A 25,311-nucleotide genomic window follows, 5' to 3' on the forward strand; every position below is an offset into this window, starting at 1 on the left:
TCCTTGAGCACCCTAAACCCCGCTTACAAAGAGGGTACTGGCTTTTCTCCCTCGACCTGAAAGACTCTTTCACCACACAGAGATATTTCCCAGTCACCAGAAGTTTCTCCGTTTTGTGGTGGGCCGCCAACATTTTCAATACCGCATACTCCCATTTGGCCTGGCCTCTGTGCCAAGGGTCTTCACAAAGTGCTTAGCTATGGTGGGGCACGTATTTGCCATTAGCTGGGGATCCAAGTCTTTCCATACCTGGATGACTGGTTATTCCAGAGTAAAACTCAAGCGGGAACATTGCAGTTGCTACACTGGACCATTCGGGTATTGGAGCACCTGGGGTTTTTAATCAATTACCCGAAATCCTATCTCCGTCCATCGTCACGGCTGGGTTTCATAGGAGCCTTGTTGGACGTGACTCAAGCGAAGGCATTTTTGCCTCATGACAGGGTCTGTGCATTGCAGTCCCTGGCAGGGGAGATCCAGGAGAGCCAACTAGTGCCAGCATAACACATGTTGCAGCTTCTGGGGCACATGGCCGCAACCGTCCATGTCACCCCGTTCGCCCATCTACAAATGTGCCAAGCCCAGTGATCCCTGTGCTCTCAGTGGCAGCAGGTCACTCAAGATCTCTGGGTCCGCATCCAGGTTTTCCCCACTCTCAGGAATTCCCTGGCTTGGTGGAGTTCCCCATCCAAGCTGGAGCAGGGTATGCCATTTCAGGCTCCCCCAACCCAGATTATTCTTACCATGGATGAGTCTCACCTAGGTCGGGGAGCCCACGTCGACAGTCTCCACATCCAGGGTCTCTGGACTGCCCAAGAAGCTCTGTCTCAGATAAACTTCTTGGAGCTGTGGGTGATCCAGTATGCACTGTGGGCCTTCCAGGATCGCCTGGCCAACCATGTGGTCCTTGTTCGGACAGACAACCAGGTTGCCATGTGGTATATAATCAAGCAAGGGGGCACCAGATCTTTCCTCCTCCCAGTGCAGATCTGGTCCTGGGCTCTGGCTTGGGATGTTGCTCCAGGCGGTGTACTTGGCCAGGGTGGAGAACATCCTGGCAGACAGGATGAGTCGCACTTTCCGACCCTACGAGTGGTCCCTGAAGCAGGAGGTGGCAGATCGAATCTTCAGTCTGTGGGGGCCCGGACGTGGATCTGTTTGCCGTCCCCTGCAACAGGAAGGTTCCGCAGTACTGCTCCCTATCCAGGACAGATGGCCAGCCGGCTACCAACGCCTTTGCCCTCCACTGGAGAATGGAACGGGCCTCCTATATGCATATCCTCTACTTCCATTGGTAGCGAAAAATCTCTTGAAGCTTTGCCAAGACTGGGGGACCATGATCCTTATAGCCCCCCATTGGCTGAGACAGGTTTGGTTTCCAATCTTGTGGAAGCTCTCCTAGCGGGACCCAATCCATCTCGGGACTGCCCTGGATCTTCTCACACAGGATCAGAGCAGGCTGCACCACCCCAACCTCCAGGCCCTGTCCCTCAAGGCCTGGCTGTTTAACGGTTGATCTTGCAGCCTCTTGACCTCTCAGAAGAGGTGTCTCAATTCCTCGTGGTTTCAAGAAAGCCTTCCATGAAGGAAGCCTTATGCACCGAAATGGAGGAGGTTTACAGTCTGGTATAAACAAAAGAATCTTGACCCCTTTTCCTGCCCAATCTGGGACCTCCTGGTTTATCTGTTGCACCTCTCAGAGGCTAGGCTTAAAATCAACTCCGTTCAGATGCATCTCAGTGCCATAGGGGCTTACCACCAGGGGGTGGATGTTTCGCCCATCTCTGTGCAGCCAATTGTGGGGCGGTTCATGCATGGGTTACTTCAGCTGCGGCCTCCCCTACGGACCCCAGCTGTGTCCTGGGACCTTAACATAGTGTTGGCTTGGCTGATGAAACCACCATTTCAGCTGCTGCGCTCCTCGGCACTCCAGTATTTGACCTGGAAGGTCATATTCTTAGTGGCAATCACGTCAGTGCGCAGAGTCGGTGAGCTGCACGCCTTGGTGACTTTTCCACCTTACATGAGATTTTTCCATGACAGGGGGGTTCTGCTTACCCTCCCCCCCCAGGTTCCTGTCGAAGGTGATGACAGATTTCTATCTTAATCCATCGTCCTGCCTACTTTCTTTTCTAGGCCTCATTCCAACCAAGAGGAAAGGGCGATGCATACACAATTGTAAGAGGGTGTTGGCCTTCTACATGGACTGGATGGCAGGCCATAGGCAGTTTTCCCAGCTCTTTATCTCTTTTGACTCCAACAGGCTATGGGTGGCTGTGACTAAGCAGGCTTTTTCCACCTGGCTAGCAGACTGCATCTCTTTTCTGCTATGACCAGGCAGGACTGCAGCTGGGAGGGGGGGGGGGGAGGCAAGTCACGGCTCATAGCTTAGAGCCATGGCGACCTCAATGGCTCACCTGCATACAGTTCCAATGGAGTAGATTTGCAAGGCTGCAACATTGAGTTCTCTCCACACCTTCGCAGCTCATTATTGTCTGGACATGGACAGCTGCCAGGATAGCAGGTTCGGTCAGTCTGTCCTCAGGAATCTCTTCCAGCTTGAACCCAACTCTTCCCGCCTAAGGCCCATTTTTGGGTTCAGACTGTTCCCGTCTCTGTTGTTGTGCCCGTTGGCACCTAGTTTGGTGTCAGGTCTTATTGGTTTTTGGGTCCAGTCTGTAACTAGGGATTCACCCATATGTGAGGACTACCATCCTGCTCGTCCTAGGAGAAAGCAAAGTTGCATACCTGTAACAGGTGTTCTCCTAAGACCACAGGATGTTAGTCCATAGGAAACCCACCTGCCGCCCTGCAGAGTTGGGTTCTCCTAGTTTGTTTTATTTTTTCGTAATCTACTTAAGAAACTGAAGAGACCCCAGGTGGCTAGTGCAAGTTTTCCGTGCCAGGCTGCATCTGGTGATGTCACCCATATTTGAGGATTAACACCCTGCTGTCCTAGGAGAACACCTGTTACAGGTAAGCAACTTCACTTTATCTATTACTGCCCCCCCCCCCATGCAAAAAAAAAAAATGTTTGCCTGAGGCTCACATTTTTGCTTACCAAAACTAACGCCTGCTCTGGAGCAGGCGTTAATTTTGGAGGAGCCCAAAAAGTGTACAGAAAAGCAGAAGATAATGCTTTTCTGAACTTCCTCTGACTTAATACCATGGCGATATTAAGTCTGGAGGAACTAAAAAATTAGAATTGTCCCCAAAAAATTTTTATAAAAAGTGTGCCGGTACGGTGATATAAGTAATTTTCCTAAAGAAAATAAAGAGAGTGGAGACCCGGCTTTGGGGGGGAGAAGGGATATCAAGACTGGAACTGGAGATATTGCCTCAAAAACCTGCAGAGATTACCATGGATTTATTGTGGTCTGCAATTAAATCTTTAGAGATGGCAATTATAAATGTCTCAAAATGTTATGGGTTTTCAACAGAAAGTTCTTAATTTGGAGAGCTCTGTATTAATGGGTAAAAATAACTTAGAAAAATGTGAAAAACGTTTGGAAAAGGTGGAAGCAGTACAAAAAAATCTAGTTAAATCTGAGACAGGAAATGAAAAGAAACTAGAATTTATAGAGAATTTGTTGAAATATGTAAACCTGAGGGTCTTGAATTTTCCTGCTCAAATTAATACCTGCGAGAGATATGTTTACAGAGTATTTGCATAATGTGTTGAAAATGCCACAGGAGTCCCTACCAGTTTTCACAAAAGTATATTATTTACCTATAAAATCAGGAGGGAAATTTACAGCCTGAGAGTAATATGAATTTGACTGAGGTGTGAGATACCTCAATTGATACAGGTATTTCAACTAGAGCAACTCTTATAGCTTCCTTTTTATTTCCAACAGAGAGAGATAATGTGCTCAGATTATTTCTAAGACATAGGTTACAAAATTTCCATGGTCAACAAATATGGATATAACCTGATCTTGCGAGAATAACTCAAATTAGAAGAGAGGAGTTTTTGAGATTGAGAGCAGAAGTGGTAGCTAGGGGAGCTAGATTTTTGTTAAAATTCCCATGCAGATGCGAAGTGAGCTACCTAGAACAAGTGTGTTTATTATGAAGTCACCCAGCTCCAGGTATTTTTGGAATCCCATCCCCCAGTAAACACAGAGGTGGGTTAAGAGCTAAGATGAAATTCAGCTGTAGTCTTTGATTGCTGGTCAAAGGGGGCTATATTAAATTTCCCCCTTATAGTCCTTTTTTTTTTGTTCATTTTCTTTGAAATCGCTCAGTTAAATGAGCTCGTTCTGGATTTCTTTGTAACATATACAGATAAATGTCTATTTTGGTAAATATTTAGTTATATGTAAGAACGTATTGTATTTATCTGTATACAATTATAAAAAATTTAGATGTTTAAAAAAAAAGAAAAAAAAAAGTGTGCCGGCAGTCAGGTTAGGAAAACGGATGCGCTAAAATTGAGCTTCCGTTTTCCTAATCGGCTGATGGCCACCTCTCCTGGTCACCTGCTGCCGTGGAGGTGCTTGACGGCATAATTTCCCCTAGTGCCTCCTTTTTACAGTGGCAGTCCATTTGCATTTTGCATTGGGCAGGCAGGAGAGGTGGATCAGCCCACATTCAGGGAGCGGTTGCTCAATCATGAGTGCCCCTTTAATACGCACGGATATTGCATCAGCTTGTTTATGCTGTAGATCTTTTTCATGCTGAGTGTATAAAATTGTTGCATTGTACCTTTCCTGTTGCTTCACTTTTCCGAAGCCTGAATTAATCTTAAATAGGAGATAAAAGCTACCCTTTTGTGCTTTGCTCTCTGCAGGCGACACAGTGATAGAGGGCGGACAGCACTACTGGGAGGTGAGGGCCCAGAAAGACTGTAAGTCTTACAGCGTGGGAGTCGCCTACAGGACCCTGGGCAAGTTTGACCAGTTGGGGAAGACCGGCACGAGCTGGTGTGTCCACGTTAACAACTGGTTGCAGGTCAGCTTCTCTGCCAAGCACAACAACAAGGCCAAGGCCCTGGAAATGGGCGTGCCGGACCGGATAGGAGTCTACTGTGACTTTGATGGAGGTATCCTTCCAGGCCTTTTCTTGTCCAGTGCTGCTCATGACAAAAGGAGTACTGCTTTCACAAGAGGACTTTTTCAAGAAAGTGAAACCACTGTAGTTGCCTGTCTTATAGTCAAAGGGTGTGGTTTTAGAAGTACCTTTTTTTTTTAATTGAGTTTTAATGCAACTGAACACATTTATAAACCTTTTAAAAAACTGTCCTCCCTTTGCTTCCCCCTCGAACTTTCTTGAGAGAGAGAGAAATACAACGAAGACAGTTTATTTTTAATATGGTAATGTGACAGTGGGGGTGTGATTTCTGGTGTCAGCATTTGTATGGCTTCCCCGGTGCATAAGTTCATGCTAAATGCATGTTTAAGAAGAGGGCAGCATTTTTATTTTATATGACTCTATGGATATGCTTAAAAAAAATAAAAAAGTGCACCATTATATGTAACACTGAAAGGTAAAGAGACTTTGTTGTAAGGCAATTAGGTGATAGGTTTTATTTCTTTATTCTTTCTGGAATATTTTAAAGGCAGAAAAAAAATCTTAAACTTTTTATATTTTAAAATAAGACAGATCTAAGATTGCTGCTTAGGAGGTGATTATTGCTGTCCTTCTTACACTGATCTCTAGAAAAAAAACAAAATCCCACAAATGTGGCATTCCTCCTCTTTTTTTATTTTTGTAATCGGGTAATCATCTTCATGTCACCTGGTAGTATTTTCAAGTGTGGTGATTCCCTGTGTTGCCTCTGTTGTATGCAGTTGAGCTCTGCCATGTCTTGTCAGATGCTGCAAAAGAGACACACAGCTACTGGCAGGAAGTATTTTTACAGGGTGTAGGTGCCAGAAGCAGGAGATCTGAGCGGTCTGACTCCCTCCCCTTCCCCAACTTCCTCCCCGGTTAACCTTTGTGAGTCCACAAAGCGAGAGGAGTCCTTTCTTCCTTACTAGGGCATTATGGGAAGGAGAGAGAGTGCCCTGGCCCTCTTTAATCGATAGAGCATGACTAAATCTATGCTAATCGGCCAAGCATTTGGATTATTTCATTATACACGTCCATGCATGCAAGATGTGCCCACGTGCGCATATGCAGGGGGAAATATTGGTAGGAAAGTCATCTTTTACAGAGAAGCACTAGCAGCATGTAGCGGGTTTTCCTGGGGTGTTTCTGAGCTCTTGCTCTGTGCTGTAAATACAGTCCATAATTGTTCTGGCTGAGATCCCAGCGGCAGTGTTAGGAGCATCAGGAAATTATTAAATGTTAAATTTCTTTTGAGGCAACTTTTCAGTATTCACTGAGGCTGCTTCTGTCCTTTTTTTTGAAGCGAGAAGCGCACACCAAAGGCAGAACATCTGATAGCGAAAACACTTGTCGAGCTGATCTGAAACTAGCCAAGGGCATGCAGTCAGTCATGCTACACACTGGATACATATTCTGCGCATTTAGGGAGTAATTTTGTAACTTTGAGCATAAGTTAACACCAAGTTTCCCTCCAGATCTACCTGCACGACTTACAGTTGCTAAATGCAAATGCTTTTTTTGAAATCCAAAAGCATGCACCTAAATCGAAACCTGGCCCCAGGAACACTTCCACTCAGTCCGAGTAAACTTGCAAGCGAACGTGACGTGTGTGGAACTTTTACCCATATGTTGGGCAGGTGATTTCTGCTCATAAAATGCTGTTTTAGTTGCAGAAATGCTTTTGAAAATTACTCTCCCTGGATTGTGCGTAAGTGTGCACAGAGGACCTCTGTGGGCGTACTTTTACAAGCAGCAGGGGAAAGGCGTTCCTGGAGGCAGGGTTTCGGATTTCAAAAGTGTGCGCCTAGTTTGTCATGAAAAGCACCCACACAGATTAGCGGGTGCAAATGTGTGTACTTTCATTTTGAAAATTAGTGCAAAATCTATAAGTAAAAAGTACCTTCAGGCTTTGCACTTGCATGGAAACATTAAATGATGGCAGATAGACCAAAATGAGCCATCCAGCAAGTTGCTTAGGGTAATAACTGCCACTCCGTACATGTTACCTGCAAGCAGAAATATTAACTTTAGGTCTAAGAGAGGTTACCCCATTTCTTCATTTCTGTTGTCTAGCCACTAAGACCCTTTGTGCTTGTCCCACACCTTTTTCAATTCCATTACCATTCTTGTCTTCACCTTTTCTAAGAGGGCATTCCATGCATCCACCACCCTTTTCATGAAAATATTTTTTCTGATATTGTTTGTCTTCCCCCTTGGAGTTTCATATCAGGACCCCTGGTTCTACAACTTCTTTTCCATTAGAAGAGGTTTGTTTTGCACATTGTTAATCCTTTCAAGTATTTGAAGGATTGTATCATATCTCACCAGTCTCTCCTCTTCCAGGGTATATATATGATGGTCCTCCAGTCTCATAATTCTTTCAATGCAGACTGCACACCCTTCCAGTTGCCTTTCTCTGGACTGCTTCCATCATGTCTCTATCCTTTTTGAGATACGGTATCCAGAACTGAACACAGTACTCCAGGTGGGACCTCACCTTCGACCAATACAGGGACATTCACTTCTTTTTTTCCTGCTGTCATACCTCATTTTCTTTGCAGCCCAGCATCCCTCTGGCCTTAGCCACCACCTTGTCACATTGCTTTGCTTCCTTCAGATTATCTGACACTTATCACCCTAATGTGTCCCTTCTGTCCATGCACATCAGTCTTTTGTCTCCCTGCACATATAACTCCTTTGGATTGCTGTACCCCAAATGCATGATTCTGCACTACTTGGTATTGAATCCCAGTGGCCAAACTTTCAATCACTCCTCGAGCTTTCTTAGATCGCGTCTCATTTTCTGTATTCCTCCAAATGTGCCCCCTCTGTTGCAGATGTTAGCGTCATCTGCAAAACAAAAAAAAAGGAAAATGAGTTCTTACCTGTTAATTTTCGTTCCTGTAGTACCAAGGATCAGTCCAGACTGCTGGGTTATGCCTTCCTTCCAGCAGATGGAGTCAGAGAAAAGCTGAAAGGCACCTCCCATATAACCTGGTGTGCCACCTGCGATCACTCAGTATAATCAATATCAAAGCAGAATGAATGTAACATATGGTAAACAACCATAACAGTAACCTCTGAAATAACTATAAACGTTTGACAAAAAGAACTAAAATCAGTTGAGCGGGACTCACCTTCCTCTGGGCAGGCGTCTGGACTGATCCTTGGTACTACAGGAATGAAAATTAACAGGTAAGAATTAATTTTCTTTTCCCTGTACGTACCAGGATCAGTCCAGACTGCTGGGATGTACCCAAGCTGCCCTAAAGGGGGTGGGACCTGGAGATCCCCGCTCGAAGCACACTGCTGCCAAATGAATCCATCTTCAGATCCCGCACATCCAAGCGGTAATGTTTGGCAAACGTGTGCAAAGAATTCCAAGTAGCTGCCCTGCAAATCTCTTGGGGCGAGACACATTCGCTCTCCGCCCAGGATGCCGCTTGTGTCCTAAGAGAATGCGCCTTAAATCCATCCGGTAAGTTGAAGCAATAGTGTCTTTCAACCAGTGGGCAATAGTAGCCTTAGAAGCCTTAGTCCCTTTCTTAGGACCACTCCACAAGACAAAAAGATGGTTGGACAATCGGAAAGGATTAGTTACTTCCAAGTACCGCAAGAGGACTCTGCGAACATCCAACCTCTTGAGATCCTGAGCCTGATGAGCATTCCTATCCTCATCTGAGAATGCTGGCAACTCAATCGACTGGTTGACATGGAAGGCCGATACCACCTTAGGCAAGAAGGAAGGTATGGTCCGAAGGGAAACCTGCGAGTCAGCAATGCACAGGAAAGGCTCCCCTACAGGACAACGCTTGAAGTTCTGAGATCCTTCTAGATGAACAGATAGCCACGAGAAACACTGTCTTAAGTGTTAAATCCTTTAGCGTAGCTTGCTTCAAAGGTTCAAAAGGAGGTCTACGCAGGCCACGAAGAACCAAATTTAAACTCCAAGACGGACAGATCGAGCCCACCAGCGGCTTTAGGTGTTTGACACCCTTCAAGAATCTGGCCACGTCCGGGTGAAGAAGCGATGGAAGTACCATCAACCTTACCTTGAAAACAGCTCAAGGCTGCTACCTGCACTTGTAGAGAGCTGTACGCCAAACCTTTCTTTAGGCCGTCCTGCAAGAAGGCAAGAATGTGACTAATGGTGGCCTGCCGCGGAGACACACTCAACCCACGGCACCACGAATCAAACACCTTCTATACCCGAACGTAGGTAACAGAAGTAGAGGTTTTACGAGCGTGGAGAAGAGTAGTAATAACCGTCTCAGAGTATCCCTTCTTTCTCAATTGCCTCCTCTCATAAGCCAAGACAAAAGCGATCAGCCTGATTGAAAAATACCAGGCCCTGCCGGAGGAGGTGCGGTAGATGACAGAGGCGCAGGGGCCCGTCCACTTCCAGGTTGATCAGATCTGCGAACCACGGCCTTCTTGGCCACCAGAACAACCTGCCCCTGGTGGGATTCGATCCGGTGCAAAACTTTCCCCACCAGCAGCCATGGGGGAAACACGTAAAGGAGAATATGTGGAGGCCAAGGAAGAACCAGAGCGTCCACTCCTTCGGAGCCGTGCTCCCTTCTGCGACTGAAGAAATGAGATGCTTTTGAGTTCAAACGAGTTGCCATCAAGTCTAACCGGGGAGTCCCCCACTGGCTGGTGATGAGCCGCAGTACCTCGTTTGATAGTTCCCATTCTCCTGGATCTAGCTTCTGTCAGCTGAGGAAGTCCGCCTGTACATTGTCGACCCCGGCTATGTGGGATGCCACTATGCGAGACAGATGGCATTCTGCCCAGTCCATCAACATGTCCGCTTTGGAGGCTACTAACTGACTTTTTGTGCCCCCTTGTCGGTTTATGTAAGCCACGGTGGTCGTATTGTCGGATAGGACCTGTACCGCCTGGTGGTGAACCAGTGGAAGAAATTGGCGCAGCGCCAAGCAAACCGCCCTGGTTGCCAAGTGATTGATGGATCACTTGGTCTGCGGGGGTGTCCAAAAACCCTGCGCTGACCGCAGCTGACAGACTACCCCCCAACCTGTCAGGCTGGCATCCGTCATCACGATTATCCATTGCGGGGGCTCCAGGTCCTCGCCTCGAAGCAAGTGATCCGGAATCAACCACCAATCCAGACTGGACCTGGTCGGTTCGAGGAACGGTAACGGCAGATGGAAGTCTGCCGACTTGGGGTCCCAACGAGAAAGTAGTGCCCTCTGCAAAGGCCGCATATGAGCAAAAGCCCAAGGGACCAACTCCAGGGTAGATGCCATAAAACCAAGAATCTGCAAATAGTCCCACACCACGGGTAAGGGAAGAGCTAACGGGCGCCAAACCTGAGACATTAGCCGCTCCATCCTCACCAGTGGCAGGGAAACCTTGCCCATACCGGTGTCTCCCAGAAATTCCAACACCTGGGATGGAACCAGCTGGCTCTTGGTATAGTTGACAACCCAGCCGAGGGAACTCAGACGACTCAAAACTGATTGTACTGCGTTCTCGCAGAGCACTTCCGACTTCGCTTGGATGAGCCAGTCGTCCAAGTAGGGATGTACCAATATGCCTTCTCTCCGAAAGCTCGCTGCTACCACCACTATCACCTTGGTGAAAACCCTCGGAGCCGTCACCAGCCCGAAGGGTAGGGCACAAAACTGGTAATGTTGCCCCATGATCATGAACCGTAGAAATCTGATGATGATATTCCTGGATCCCTATGTGGAGATAAGCCTCTGTTAGATCCAAAGAAGCCAAAAACTCGCCTTTGTGGACAGCCGCAATGATGGATCTCAATGTCTCCATTCGAAATCGAGGGATTTGCAATGCCCTGTTGACCTGCTTCAAATCCAATATCGGGTGGAATGAGCCCTCCTTCTTGGGAACGATGAAGTAAATGGAGTAGCGACCGATCCAATGCTCGACTGCGGGAACCAGAATAATGGCCCCCAGAGCCTGCAATCGAGACAGTGTTTACAGAACCACTTGCTGCTTCGTCTGAGACCCGCTGGATGATACTAGAAACAGATCGCGAAGGGGTCGTGCAAAATCCAAAGCGTAGCCGTGATTTATGTCTTGAACCCACTGGTCTGAGGTTATCTTGGCCCATTCCTCTCGAAAGCGGAAGAGTCGCCCCCCGATCTCCGGAACTGAGGGATGGGCCGGCGCCCCTTCATTGGGATGCTTTGTTGTTGGCGAAGGCATGAGAGGTTCCAGAGCGCTGAGGCCGCCTGCCACAAAAGGAATGCGCCCGTGCTTGAGACCTTGTGGGCATCTGCCGAGGGACGTAGGTGGAAGAACCCCTACATGAGCGGAAACGGCGCTGTCCTTGAAAGCGGCCCCTAAATGCGCCGGGTGAACGAAATGATCTGGGCTTGTCTTCTGGCAGCTTGTAAAACCTTGTTCTTTCCCAATTTTATTTATTTATTTATTTGAAGAGTTTTATATACCGTTATTCGGTAAAGCCATCATAACTGTTTACATAGTGAACAAATGCTCTAGCTCATCTCCGAATAAAAGCTTGCCCCGGAAAGGAAAGGAACCCAGCTGTGTCTTAGAGGAGGCATCCGCCGACCAGTTCCATAGCAGTCGCCGAAGACATAGTGCGGGCAGAGGTGCGGAGGAGATCATACAAAGCATCTGCCGTATAAGCCACCGCAGATTCCATGCGGTTTGCCTGCTTAGCTTCCTCCGGAGGATGGTCCTGGCCGTAAGCATCTGTTGGACCCAGCGGAGAGTAGCCCTCTGCATCATGCTGCTGCAAACCGCGGCCCGTACTCCCAATGCTGACACTTCAAAAATCCACTTAAGCAAAACTTCTAGCTTCCTATCCTGGAGGTCCTTGACCGCTGTGCCTCCTGTCACAGGAATGGTAGTATGCTTGGCAATGGCCGTGACTGCCAAATCCACTTTAGGGATCTTAAGAAGATCCAGAGACTCATTACAGAGTGGATAAAGCTTTTCCATGGCTCTGCTGACCCGCAAGGTGGCTTCAGGGGTATCCCATTCCCGTGACACAAGCTGGAAAAGCTTTGGATGAAAAGGAAACGTTTGCGGTGGAGCACGAAGCCCCGATAAGTCTCTCCAGGCGAAGAGTCCGGTATCGCCTGTGGAACTGGGATCTCTAGTTCCTGAAGCACATGGGAAATCAACGGGTCCAGTTCCTCCTTGCGGAACAAACTGAGTACCTGCGGATCATCCCTCTCTACCAGATCGGCACTGCTCACATCATCACCCACATCATGAGTGGAGGGATCCTGAGTTATCGGATCCGCAGGTAGGACAGGAATGGATAGCCCATCCTCCGGGACCACGTGGAGTACCCTCTGTCCAGGTCTCTCCTGGTCTGCTGAGGTCTTAAAACGCTTAGCCTGGGCAGGAGACCGGCTTTCCCAGTCAGCTTCAGCTTCTACATAAGCCTTATGCAGAAGCAACACAAATTGAGAGGAAAATGGGTGATGTCTCTTTAAGGGCCCGCCCCCCCCATTGGCAAAAGTGTCAATGCCCTACCTTGCCTGCCTGTGTCCTTATTTATTTATTTTTATATCCCTAGGAATTGATCTAGTCAGAGGATTCTCCCTTTAGCGTAAACCAAACCTGTAAGAAGAACCCTCCCAAATTTAGAGATGATCAGGACCGCAGGTTATGCTCTCTCAATCTGCTGGAGTTAGAGAAATACTGAGTGATCACAGGTGGCACACCAAGTTATATGGGAGGTGCCTTTCAGCTTTTATCTGACTCCATCTGCTGGAAGGGAGGCATAACCCAGTCTGGACTGAACCTGGTACGTACAGGGAACAAATTTTACCTTCTAATTCCTCTGCAATATCACTTGCAGATATTGAATAGAACCAATCCTTCAGGAGCTCCACTTACCACATTTCTCTTCACTACATCCTCTGGTAATGAATTCTAGAGCTAAATTGCATTGAGTGAGATAATTTTCTATGATTTGATTTAAATGTGCTGCTTGCTAACTTCATGGAGTGCCCCCTATATCTTGTATCAAATCAAAAGTCTTATTGATATACAAGTAAACCACTTCAAGTGCTCTTTTCCCTTGATCTAATTCTCTAGTTACCTAATTTGATTTTTTTTTTTTAAATCTGATCCATTTGACAAGACCTTCTGTAAAATCAACTTGCCTTGGATTCTGCAACCCACTGGATTGTAGATAGTTCATTATCCTTTCCTTTGGCAGAGTGTTCATTAATTTTCCCACCGCCCAGCTACCACTTATGTGGACAGTCTTAAAAGTACCCCCTTAAAGCCCACTTGTAGTGAAATTGCCACACAACAACCTCAAGTGGTTGCCAACATCATGCATTAACTTTTTTTTTTTTTAGTGTTGTGAAATTGCTTCTTCTCTGCTACTATTCTGCTTCTGATGCATCTCTTCGTGCCCATAAAGCTTTGCCTCCAGAGAACACTTCTGCCACATGTGACTCAGATGGCTTTTAAACGGTTACCAAAGGGTCTCCGAGCAGGCCAGAAACTCAATGAATAACGTTTTTCAAATGATCACGTTGGCAGAACCTGAGGGGGGCCCTCCAGGGCCCTGAGCACATTTGATTATTGGGCAGGGGAAGAAAGTACCTTAGCGAAATGATGGTATAATAGATAACGTAGCTGTATTTGTCTTGCTGCTCTTATTGAATCCATTTATATGCTGATAGATTTTGTGGAAGCTGGTGATCAATGCATGTGTAATTACAGCAGCATGAAGCTGTGCATGAGACAGGATTTGTGCAGCTCTAGGGGAAACAGTATTCTTGCTGTAGCCATTGCAGTACCACTGTATATACCCAGAGGAGGGAAAAAAACGTGAGAATAGGAATGTATTTATTTAAAAGACTTATTTACTGCTCTATCCACAAATCTAAGCGGTTTACAAAATAACACATCCGTAAAATTGTAGACAAACATGAAAACAAAATCCACAGTATAAACTCCTAACTTTTTTTTTTTAACCTTTGTGTTGCAGGTCAGCTCTCTTTTTATAATGCAAGTTCAAAGCAACTATTGTACACGTTTAAAACCAAATTCATCCAGGCTCTGGTTCCAGGTTTCATGGTTAGTATGGTGTTTTTTTAATAAGCACAAGTACTGTTTCATATCACCTGATGAAACTGTCTGCTAACCCACTGATTATTAATGCTGAAGCAGTAGCTGGTCAGGATGAAGACAGGATGTCAGTCCCTCTGCTGAGGCAGCCGACTACAGCCAGCGGGCCATGAGGAATCTGAAGAGAGATTCCCTGAGTTCTGGGCTATGCATAGCCAGCTGATCTCTTGGCAAGGACCATTCCGGATATTTTTTGAGTACTAAATGGACAACAGGGTCGCCCTCTTCCTTAGTGTTCATGAACTGACCTCACTTCTAAAGAACGTCCCTGGGAGGTTGATATGAGCTGGACTGTTTCTGGTACTGCACTGATCTGATACTTTTCAGCCTTTCCACATTCGTTTCCCAAATGCTTTGTCCCCCGGATTGCTGGCTTAGTATATTTTCTTTGTTTCTTGCCTTCAAATATAAGCAAGCCTGCAAGAAGCTGAAAAAAACAGTTTCTAATGCTTTTCTGAGCGGGGACTGGCAGAAGAGAGGACTTTGAAGGTGTCTGGGTGAGTTGAGGGGATAGGAGGAGAAAGTTAGGGAGCAGCGAGCATATCCTCAGTATAGTTCTAACTCCAGCAGATTGAGCAGGGGGACACGGTGGTCCCCAGCACTTTTCTAGTTTTATTTTCTCTTTGAGGGATCAATTAAATAATAGATAAAGGTTTTCTTCTAAGGGATAGGTTCTGTAGTGTTCTGACAGGACCACTCCATTCAAAGAGAGACACTGTTTTCCAGTCAGGAACTTGCTGACAGGCTGTGTTTTTTGCCTGTCACTTTATTTTTCTCTTTGTTTTTCCTCTTCCTTGCCCGGCTACAGTGTGGTAAGTGTTGTTTTTATTTTATTTACAGTCGTTGGGAGGAACAGGAATTTGTGAGGGGTGAAGTTGATAGTGCCGACCGCTCCCCCCTAGCCCCGGAATTTGTACGTTTCCCCTCCTCCCCTTCGGGGAGTGATTGGAGTCCCGCCCTGCAGCTCTGCGACGACACATTCCCCGGAGCTGCTTACCGTCGGGACGGCGCTTTCCCCGACGGTCTCTTGGGGACGGTGAGGGGTCCGGAGGCCGGATAGCTCTATTGCTTCGCCGCTTCAGTTGTTGCCGTGCGCCACAGCCACCCTTCCCCCTCCCTCCCGCCGCGATGCAGAGATCGCCTAACGGCTCTGGAGCTCGGCAAGGGGTTCAGCAGCCCTCGGAGGGATTTTCTTCGGCTTTTCCTGAGGGGGAGTATAGCTTACCTGGTGGGCAGCTTGGAGGAGAGTCAGACCGCGCTGGCAGGAAGCGGCATGCCCCGTTTCCCCTCAGCGCGGGAACGGCGGCCATTTTGTTAGCTGACTCGGAGGCAGCTCTCTCTGAGGAGGACGTCGACGCTCCGCTCCAGGTTTCCTCTCACAGTATGGAGTTTCTGAGCGCAACGGACCAGGGCAGGCAAGGGGCGACACCTCGGGGGGCCCTTCATCAGCACTTCCTGCTTTTTCGCCAGAATTCGTCGTTTTAATGCACAAGGCATTTTTACAGAGCAGGGATCCGAATCTTGGAAATTGGGGTCCCCCTCCTCCCAAACTGACTTGCTTGACCCAGCTTTCGATGGCGGACCCTCCCTTAGGGAAGGCTTCTTTGCCCACAGGGGATGCGGGGGCCGCTCGGCCCCCTCCCGTGGTCCCTACACCGCTGCAGCAACCGTCGGGGGGATTCATGGCAGGACCCAGATGCGGATGATCCCTCCCTGGTGGCCCAGGTAGAGGGTGTCGACCCGAGGGTTCTCCGCATTTTTCAAGCAGCGGAATTGGATGATCTCATTCCCCACATCCTGCAGGAAATGGACATCGACCCTCCTCCGGATCCTGTGGCTCAGGATCCGAAGATTAAGAAAGGGGATCCTCTGCTAGCGGGCTTGCGACCCCTAGCGAAAGCTTTTCCCACGCATCACAATATCTTGCAATTGATTTCAAGAGAGTGGGATACTGGCGATATCCGCGGTCACGAAGCATACCACCATCCCGGTCACGGGCGGGACAGCGTTGAAGGATGTCCAGGATCGCAAGCTCGAGGTGTACCTCAAGCGTATCTTCGAGGTCTCAGCGTTGGGGATGAGGGCTGCTATCTGCAGTTCCCTAGCACAGCGAGCAGCTCTGCGTTGGGTACAGCAGCTTCTCACATCCCAATCTTTGCCACAGGCAGAGACTATTCAGGCTGATAGACTTGAAGCGGTGGTTGCCTATGGAGCTGATACTTTTTATGATCTGTTAAGGGTTCTCGCTCGATCCATGGTGGCAGCGGTATCCGCTCGCCGTCTTTTGTGGCTTCGCAACTGGGCGGCAGATGCTTCGTCCAAGACGCGCCTGAGTTCTCTTCCTTTCAAGGGCAGATGCCTGTTTGGGGAAGATTTGGATCAGATCATCAAATCTCTTAATGAGAATGCGGTGCACAAGCTACCAGAAGATCGTCCACGTTCTTCTAGATCTTTTTATTCCTCCAGGAACAGGTACCGGAATCAACGGAGATCGCGTCCTGCCAGACAGCAAACACCTCAAGCGCCTTCTACACGATCACACACCTGGAACCGGTCCTTTCGTGGACGCCGCCACGGTAAGGATACTCAAGGGGCAGGTGTCTCCTCAAAAGCTTCACAATGATGCCAGAGGGTCCCACGAGGGGATCCCCCACCTGGGGGGTCGCCTTACTCTCTTCTACAAAGAGTGGGTCCAAATTACGTCGGATCAATGGGTGCTGGACATCTTAAGTCAAGGCTACGTATTAGATTTTGTACACGAACCCCGAGACCGTTTTCTGTTTTCTCCTTGCAGTTCCCGCCTCAGACAATTAGCAGTTCGACAGACTCTCGATCGTCTGCTACAGCTGGGGGCGATAGTCCCGGTAGCGGCCTCCGAACTGGGAAGAGGACATTATTCGGTCTACTTTGTGGTTCCCAAAAAGGAGGGCACGTTTCGACCTATCCCGGATCTCAAGTCGGTCAACAAGTGTCTCAGAGTTCCTCGTTTTCGTATGGAAACGCTCCGGTCAGTGTTAGCAGCTGTGCATCCGGGAGAATTCTTGGCCTCGTTGGACCTTACAGAAGCATACCTTCACATCCCTATCCATCACCATCATCAGCGCTTCTTAAGCTTCAAGATTTTGGGACAACATTTTCAGTTTCGTGCTCTCCCCTTTGGCCTGGCGACGGCTCCGCGAGTCTTCACCAAGATCATGGTGGTGGTAGCGGCGGCGCTCCGCAGGGAGGGTATCCTAGTACATCCCTATCTAGATGACTGGCTCATTCGAGCAAAGTCGAGGGCGCAGGGCTACCGTGCTGTCGACAGTGGTACAGCTTCTTCAATCTTTGGGATGGATCGTCAATTTCTCAAAGAGCAAACTGATACCGTCCCAATCGCTGGATTTTCTGGGAGCACACTTCGACACCAACCAGGCCAAAGTGTTTCTGCACCCGGACAGAGCTCGGGCTCTACGCGCTCAAGTAACCGTTTTTATGGCTCTCGTCACTCCCACAGCATGAGACTATCTTCAGGTACTGGGAACCATGGCTTCAACCATCGATTTGGTACCGTGGGCCTTCGCTCATCTCCGACCTCTCCAGAGGTCCCTACTTTCGCGATGGAACCCGGTGTCAAGAGATTTTCAGGCAGTGCTGCCCATTCCGAGTGTTGTCTTGAGCAGTCTACAGTGGTGGCTGGACCCTCAACGATTAGCTCAGGGAGTGTTTCTGCAGAACCCGAATTGGGTGGTCGTCACCACGGATGCCAGCCTCACCGGCTGGGGGCGGTTTGTCAAGACAGGTCTCTCCAAGGCCGATGGACGGTAGATCAGTCCACTTTGACCCATCAATCGGCTGGAGACCAGGGCAGTCCTTCTAGCGCTGCAGGGGTTCTACCCACTGGTACGCAGTCGAGTGGTTCGGATTCTCTCGGACAATGCGACCACCGTGGCGTATATCAATCGACAAGGGGACACCAGAAGCCATCTAGTCTCCTTGCAGACCGACGACTTGATGGTGTGGGCGGAGCTACACTTGCAGCGTCTAGCGGCTTCGCACATAGCGGGCGTGGACAACGTGCAGGCAGATTTTCTCAGCCGGCAACACCTGAATCCAGGAGAGTGGGAACTCTCAGAAGACGCAATGCGGAGGATAATACAGCGTTGGGGGATACCCCATGTGGATCTAATGGCAACCGCGACAAATGTAAAGGCCGCCCGTTTCTTCAGCCGCAGGCGAGAGCACGGCGCGGAAGGAGTCGACGCACTAGTTCCTCCCTGGCCTCGACAGTGTCTTCTGTATGTCTTTCCTCCGTGGCCTCTAGTGGGCAAGGTCATCTGACAGATAGAGACGTATCAAGGTCCGGTGATCCTAGTTGCGCCAGAGTGGCCTCGACGTCCATGGTTTGCAGATCTTCTCAATCTGGCAGTGGAAGGCCCGCTTCGACTCAGTCACCTATCACGTCTCCTTCGCCAAGGGCCAATATTTTTCAGAAGGCAGATCGCTTTTGTCTTGCGGCCTGGCTTTTGAGAGGCGCCAATTAAGAAGGCGCGGATATCCAGAGTCTGTCATCTCGACGCTCCTGAAAGCTAGGAAGACTTCCACGTCCGTTACTTATGTCAGAGTATGGAAGGTTTTTGAGGAATGGTGTGAGTCAAAGACAATTCTGCCAACGCAGGCCTCAGTAGCGCATGTGCTTTCCTTCCTACAGGCGGGTCTGGATTTGGGCCTGGCCTATAATTCTCTTCGTGTTCAGGTAGCGGCTTTGGGAGCTTTCCTACAGAGTAATGACAGGGAGCTCCTGGCCTCACATCCAGATATTCTACGTTTTCTAAAGGGGGTAAAACACTTGAAACCTCCCATTAGACCGCCTTGTCCTTCATGGAATCTCAATTTGGTACTCCGGGCTCTATGTGCACTGCCTTTTGAGCCTCTGAGTTCGGCCACACTCAAGGATGTCACCCTTAAGACCATTTTCCTGGTGGCGATCAGCTCAGCACGTCGGATCTCTGAACTACAAGCTCTATCATGTCGGGAGCCATACCTTCGTTTCACGCCAGGGGGAGTATCCCTGCGGACAGTTCCATCTTTTCTGCCAAAGGTGGTCTCGACTTTCCATCTCAACCAATCGATAGAGCTTCCGTCATTTGTATCCTCTGATTCTTCTGACCTGCATCGGTTGGATGTCCGACGTTCTTTGATGCATTATTTGGAGGTCACTAATGAATTTCGACTCTCCGATCATTTGTTTGTCCTTTGGTCGGGACCCAGGAAGGGTTGCATGGCATCCAAACAATCAATTGTTCGCTGGCTGAAAGCGATTATAGCCGCATACATCGGCGTGGGTAAGTCTCCATCATTAGCTGTTAAGGCGCATTCTCTACGCGCTCAAGCGACGTCGTGGGCGGAAAGTTCTGCAGCTTCTTCTCAAGAAATTTGTAGGGCGGCCACATGGAAGTCTCTCCACACTTTCGCAAGACATTATCGTCTAGACATTCGCGCGCCGTCTCACGGTCAGCTTGGAGACAGGGTCATACGGGCAGGGCTGTCCGCGACCCACCCATGATGGGGAAGCTTTGGTACATCCCACCGTCTGGAATGATCCTGGTACGTATAGGGGAAAGAAAATGATTCCTTACCTGCTAATTTTCGTTCCTGTAGTACCATGGATCATTCCAGACCCCTCCCTGGTTTTGGGGGTTCTTTGTGGGCCATCCCTGCTTTCCTGTCTTCACAATATTTTCACTCTGTATCTCTAGTTATTGCGAGCTGTGTCTTTGAACACAGTGCTGTTTGCAAGTTCTCAGTTAGTTTTTTGAGTACAAGTTACTTGCTGTCACTTACAGCTGTTTTTTTCTCTATATTTTTGAGATTAATTGATCCCTCTGGTTCTGTCTCTTCTCGTCTTGGCTTTGCTAGTCCAGTTACTGAGGATTGAGGCAAGGGAGGCGTGGCTATATAGGTCCTCCCCTGGGAATTTTTGGTTCTAACTCCATCTGCTGGACAGGGAACATAACCCACCGTCTGGAATGATCCATGGTACTACAGGAACGAAAATTAGCAGGTAAGGAATAATTTTCTTATATGGGGGATGGGAGATCAGGAAAATTGAGGAAGAAGGGGAGAATCAAGAATCTGGGTTGGTGATACAGAATAAGGAGGGAGGGAAAGGGGGGAAGAGAAGAGGCAGGATCATAGGTTTGGTGGGGGGGGGGGGGCAGGTTCCAACATATGGGGAGAAAGGAGAGGTAGAAGAGAGAGGAAGTTCCAGTGTCTTGGGGATATAATCCAGGATCAAAGAAAGGAGGATCTGAATTGAAGTGGAAGGTGGTCGTGGAGGAGAGAGATTCCCTATTGTACATGGCACTGCTCTCCTTGCATCTCATTCCCTTCCACTCCAATCTAGCATACACCTGCTAATCCCTTCTCTTGTACACACAAACACTGCTGCCTCCTTCCCCCACCCGCTCCTGTTTTTTCCATTTCTTTCATATACACACAATTCTCAGTCGATCCATCAGCCCCTCCTAACCTCTCAAAATCATCTTTTTGGATGCAGAAATCTAAGGGCAAAACCCCCCTTTTTTTTTTAAGGGGAAGAGCTAGCACTCAGGCTACCTTGAGGATATCATTCAGCATTTGGGGAAGCTAATCATATGCTAGGGTGCATAAAGAAAGACATTCCTAGTAAGAAGCTGGCAGTAATATCTTCTTGTAGGTCTCTGGTGAGATCCCCATCTTGAGAATTGTGTTCAGTTCTGGAGCCCACATTTACAAAGGAATATTGATAAGACTGAGGCAGTTTTAAAGGAGGGACACCAAAATGCTGCATGGACTGCACTGTAAGCCATGCACAAAAAGACTGAGGTTGCTAAAGATGTACTTTAGAAGAAAAAAAGGGAAAGGAGGTAGGATTCAAATATCATGCTGGCTTCAGTGGTGCCAGAAGGAAGACGTTTCCAGAAAATGAGAAGTTCAAAGATAAGGGGTCATCATATGAAACTGATGGGGAGGGAAGCTCAGAAGAATGTGAGAAAATAACTTTTTCTTGACGATTGAAACAGACTTCCAGCAGAGATTTCAAGAGTCAGAACAGTGGCAGAAATCCAGCATGCGTGGGATAGTTCCAGAGGAACCTTAGTGGCAGAGGGAAGGAGAAAATCATATACGTAAGACCTGTGATTGTGCAGTAGGCAGGTAGAAATAGGCAGGCTGGGTGGAACAAGTGGTCTTTTTCTTCCAGCATCTTCTGTTTCTAATTAGAAATATTCTCTCTGGAATATTATTTAAAAACTGCATGACTCTCAAAAAATCATCTCTGATTAAAACACTTCTGCTTTGGTCGGAGATATTCTCTGTGCCTGGTTGTTTGGTTTGTCTGGGTAACTTGGAAGATACCTGGACCAGACCCCCAAGATGTGAAATTCCCACTCTGCTGACCGGCTAAATTTTATCTTGAGCAAGTCATCACCCAGATAAAGAGGCAGGGCAGGGGGCACACGTGAAGTGTGCCTAGCTTTTTACCCAGGTAGTGCTAATATTCAACACTACCCAGGTAAAGACAGCAATGGTAAGTTTAAGTGTGCGGATCGCTGTCCCAAAGTTACCTGAGTAATTTTACCTGAGTTACTTTATCCAGATATACAGCTCGATACAGTAAAGTTCAGTTGAAGATTTCTCGTCTGTAACGAGCTCGCTGCGCACAATTCGGACGCGTAAGGCAAACCAGCGATACAGTCTCCAGTTTTGCGCGTCCGTAGCGCTTCTTAAAACAGACGCGTAACCCTTCCCCACCCGGCATGTAAATGAACGAATTAGCTGTATAATGAAGGAATTAGCTATTCCCTTCCGATACCGTAACGGGCACTCAGGTTCTCTCATTAGTAACGCACTGTTTTGCCGCGGCCGTAACGTGTTAGTTTACCGCCTCCCCCTAGTAGGAGTTAGGACTGTGAGTCTAGTAACAAATCCATCGACACCGCTTAAGACACTCAAAAACAATAAAACACAATTTAAAAAAAAAGCGATACAGAGATGATCGAGAAAATGTAATGATGTGGGACACACAAAACCTGTCAGAAGAAAAAATAAAAAATTTTAAATACCTGTCGGAGGGCCGCGTGGGTGCAGGCGGCCGGCGGCGGCCCTCCGACAGGTATTTAAAATTTTTGATTTTTACACTTCCTGGTGCCTGTCATTTGAAATGACAGGTACCAGCGCACCCTGGTTACTGTATAGGCGCTGTATTAAGCGCCTATACAGTAAAATGGGTTACGCGGGCATAACCCTTCCCTAACGCTTTAAAGCCGCGGCATGCATTTGCATGCGATTATAGGAGAGTATCGGGGAGTTAGTGAAGAGAACTGTGCGTGCGGGGAGGAAGGGTGCGCCTGACACTGCCGCACTGTTTCTACCGCGGCCTTACTGTATCGACCTGATAGTCAGCAGCAGACTTTAACGAATAAGCTCCACTGAAAATCCTGGATAAAGTAACCCAATAACTTCCCGCTCGTCCCGCCACTCAATTTTGCCCTCACTGTTTATACGTTATTGTGGATGGCATGGTCTGCGCTTTGAGGTGTTTGTTTTGTTTTTGTTTTTTTTTCCTCCCTAACCATTTGTTCATCTTTCCTTTCTAGGTGTGGTGTGGCGGGCTGACGCTTTACACAGGGCTGCAGGTGCCTAGTGCTGTGAGAACTCTGCAGAAGAGCGAGAATGGGATGAGTGGCTCCGCCAACAGCCTGACCAGCACAGCACAGTGACAGCCGGACGCTTCCTCGGGGGGTGGGGGGGGCTGCTCCAACTTGAATGTTTCAGTTCATTTTTCCCCCCCTCTTCCTATTACCTGTGAGAGAACAGGATGGGCTGGGTTAGCTGCCCTGCTGCCGCCGTGACCCCCCCTTGTTCTTCTGTGACACTCTCATCTAGGGAGATCAGGCTCTGTGATGGAGCCCCGGTGGAAGTGGCTGTGAAACCCCGAAGCACGTGGTAGAAAGCTAGAGTAGTGGCGAGGGGCGCTATAGGCTCTGTGTACTTTTTTTTTTTTTTACATCACTTAATTTCTAGTACTGCTTTTTATCTCTTCATCATAGGTATCCTGGTTGTTTCCTCCCTCCTCCCTAGCTAATTTGCACACAGCGAATGTTTACCTTTTTTTTTTTTTGTTTGTTTGATTTCTTTTTCGTTTTTAACTGTCTTTGTACTCCAACCCCTTCTTCACCCTCCATGTTTATCAAGGACTGGAAGGGAAGGTCTCCTACCTAGAGTGCCACTCTGGCTGTGGGAGTTATCCCTGCTGTGGAATTTCTTCCCTTCAGTCCACAGGCATATCGTTTCCATAACCGTGTTTGAAAAGGCTTGAACCCTGCAGCTGAGCTCTGGAACCAGCCAGGACGCTGACTAGCTGAGAGAAACCCGTTCCACTTTTTTTTTTTTTTTCCTTCTCGCCCCATTAAGGGGAACTTTCTGAAGCTTTAAGAATTAACATTGAACAAATCACAAGGAACTGAAGGGAAAATGTAGAGAATTATTAGTGTTCCCTGGCAAACCTCCATGTGGTGCTTGACAGGAACAGTATCTTTGTGAAGTGGCTGCACCTTGGAAGTGAAGGCCAGGCGTATTTGCTGGCACAGGAGGTCCGGCCTTAGAAAAGTGACTATGGTCGTTCTGTCATTGATTTGGCAGCAATCTGCTAAATCAAAGAAAATGCTGCTTTCCTAACCTGTTATGAGCTCGCAACTGGGGGCGGACAACTTCAACAGTGCCCATCTGGGGAGCTTGTGCGATTCAGTGACTTGTGTACCTGAGCTTGGTTCACAGGTGGTTGTTTGCTCTCACTTTTATTCAGAGACCTGGTGCCTTTTAGATGTCACTGTTTGCCATTTGGCCTTCTATTTATGACAAAGGAATATGAAGGAGTACATCTAAGATCCCAAGTGTTTACTTGTTTGACGCATATGACTTGTATACATGACTGTGTTGTAAGAGAAAATACAGGACATTTTACAGTTTGTGTAGGATTTTTTTTCCCCCTTTTTGTTCCCTTATTGAAACCTGGCAAAACTAACTTTGGGACAAATGAAATTCCAGTTTCTTGCTGTGCTCTGTGGCAAATGAGGAAAAAGAAACATGGCGGAAAAAGATGATATGGCTTATCTCATCCGCCCATCCACACAAGTGTTTCGCTGTATGATGGGAGCTGTTCACCCTTGAGGGAGACTCAGCTTTACCAGCACTTTTTAGATCATTTCCACATGTTCCTTGTAAAGGTCCTTTTCTGCACTCTACTGAAAACATTTCAGCATTCACTTTAAGAAATGGGGAGTACATACAAAGGTACTGAAAGGAGCATGTGCTCGAGATGTGTGATAAACTTCTAGGTTTTTTTTTAAACAGACTAAATTATGTCCTGGTTGCTGTTTACATTGGCACGATTGATTGATTTTAAAACTTTTTTTTTTTAAATGGTGTTTTGTCCATTTTCATGTTCAATCAGACTTTGAGCTGAAGAGAGTATTTGACTGGACTGTTCTTATAGGTGGATATATGTACAAATGTATGCAAAGAAATAGAAAAACTAAGTTTGTAAATGAGCAACGGTACCGATACAATAAACCCTTGTGGACACGAGAAAAGCAGCGAGTTCAGTTTATTATGCTCATCAGCATTGCATGATGATAATGTATTGGTTGAGAGATAATTTTGGCTTTCTGAAAAAGCAGTGTGCCTAGTGATTTAGAGCAGCGGGCTGAGAAATAGGACCCCCAGGATTCAAATCCCACTTCCTTCACTCCTTGTGAGTTTGGGCAATTCACGTTCTCTCCCATTGCATTAGGTACCCACTTAAGATTGTAAAGCTCTTTCTGGGGGAATACCTGAATACGTATTACTATTGTACAGCTAGTAGTGCTATGAAAAAGATTATAACACTGGTAATCCCTGTTTTCCAAAGACTGCTGCTATAGTAGGCGCACACAGGTTCCATTCTCACTTGCTTCTTCTAGTATGGAATTCCAGCTTGCATCCTGAGGGCCCAAAACCAAGATTCCAGTAAGCTAAACCAACAGCATCTTCTCTGGCTGATTTAGCAGGCGAGAAAATGCCCATTTTCTTCATCCTAATTGTTGATTCCATCACTTACCACATTATGCTTAAAATGAGGCTGGA

At 47.6% G+C, this 25,311-nt stretch overlaps 1 protein-coding gene across 3 annotated transcripts in view; it reads left to right on the top strand.

Annotated features, from left to right (window-relative positions):
- The window catches only part of FSD1L (fibronectin type III and SPRY domain containing 1 like), a 182,193-nt gene extending 157,299 nt beyond the window's left edge, over positions 1-24,894 (top strand). Inside the window, exons 12-14 of one of the 3 annotated variants that reach the window (XM_029604686.1) lie at positions 4,793-5,044; positions 14,027-14,115; positions 22,785-24,894. In XM_029604686.1, the coding sequence (XP_029460546.1) occupies positions 4,793-5,044; positions 14,027-14,115; positions 22,785-22,907 (464 nt within the window). In that variant the 3' untranslated portion in view covers positions 22,908-24,894. The remainder of the gene's footprint in view (positions 1-4,792; positions 5,045-14,026; positions 14,116-22,784) is intronic. The other 2 variants (XM_029604677.1, XM_029604695.1) reach the window with 2 other exon arrangements.
- Positions 24,895-25,311: the final 417 nt, after the last annotated feature.

This window comes from Rhinatrema bivittatum, chromosome 1, assembly GCF_901001135.1.
Source record: "Rhinatrema bivittatum chromosome 1, aRhiBiv1.1, whole genome shotgun sequence".
Lineage (NCBI taxonomy): Eukaryota > Metazoa > Chordata > Amphibia > Gymnophiona > Rhinatrematidae > Rhinatrema > Rhinatrema bivittatum.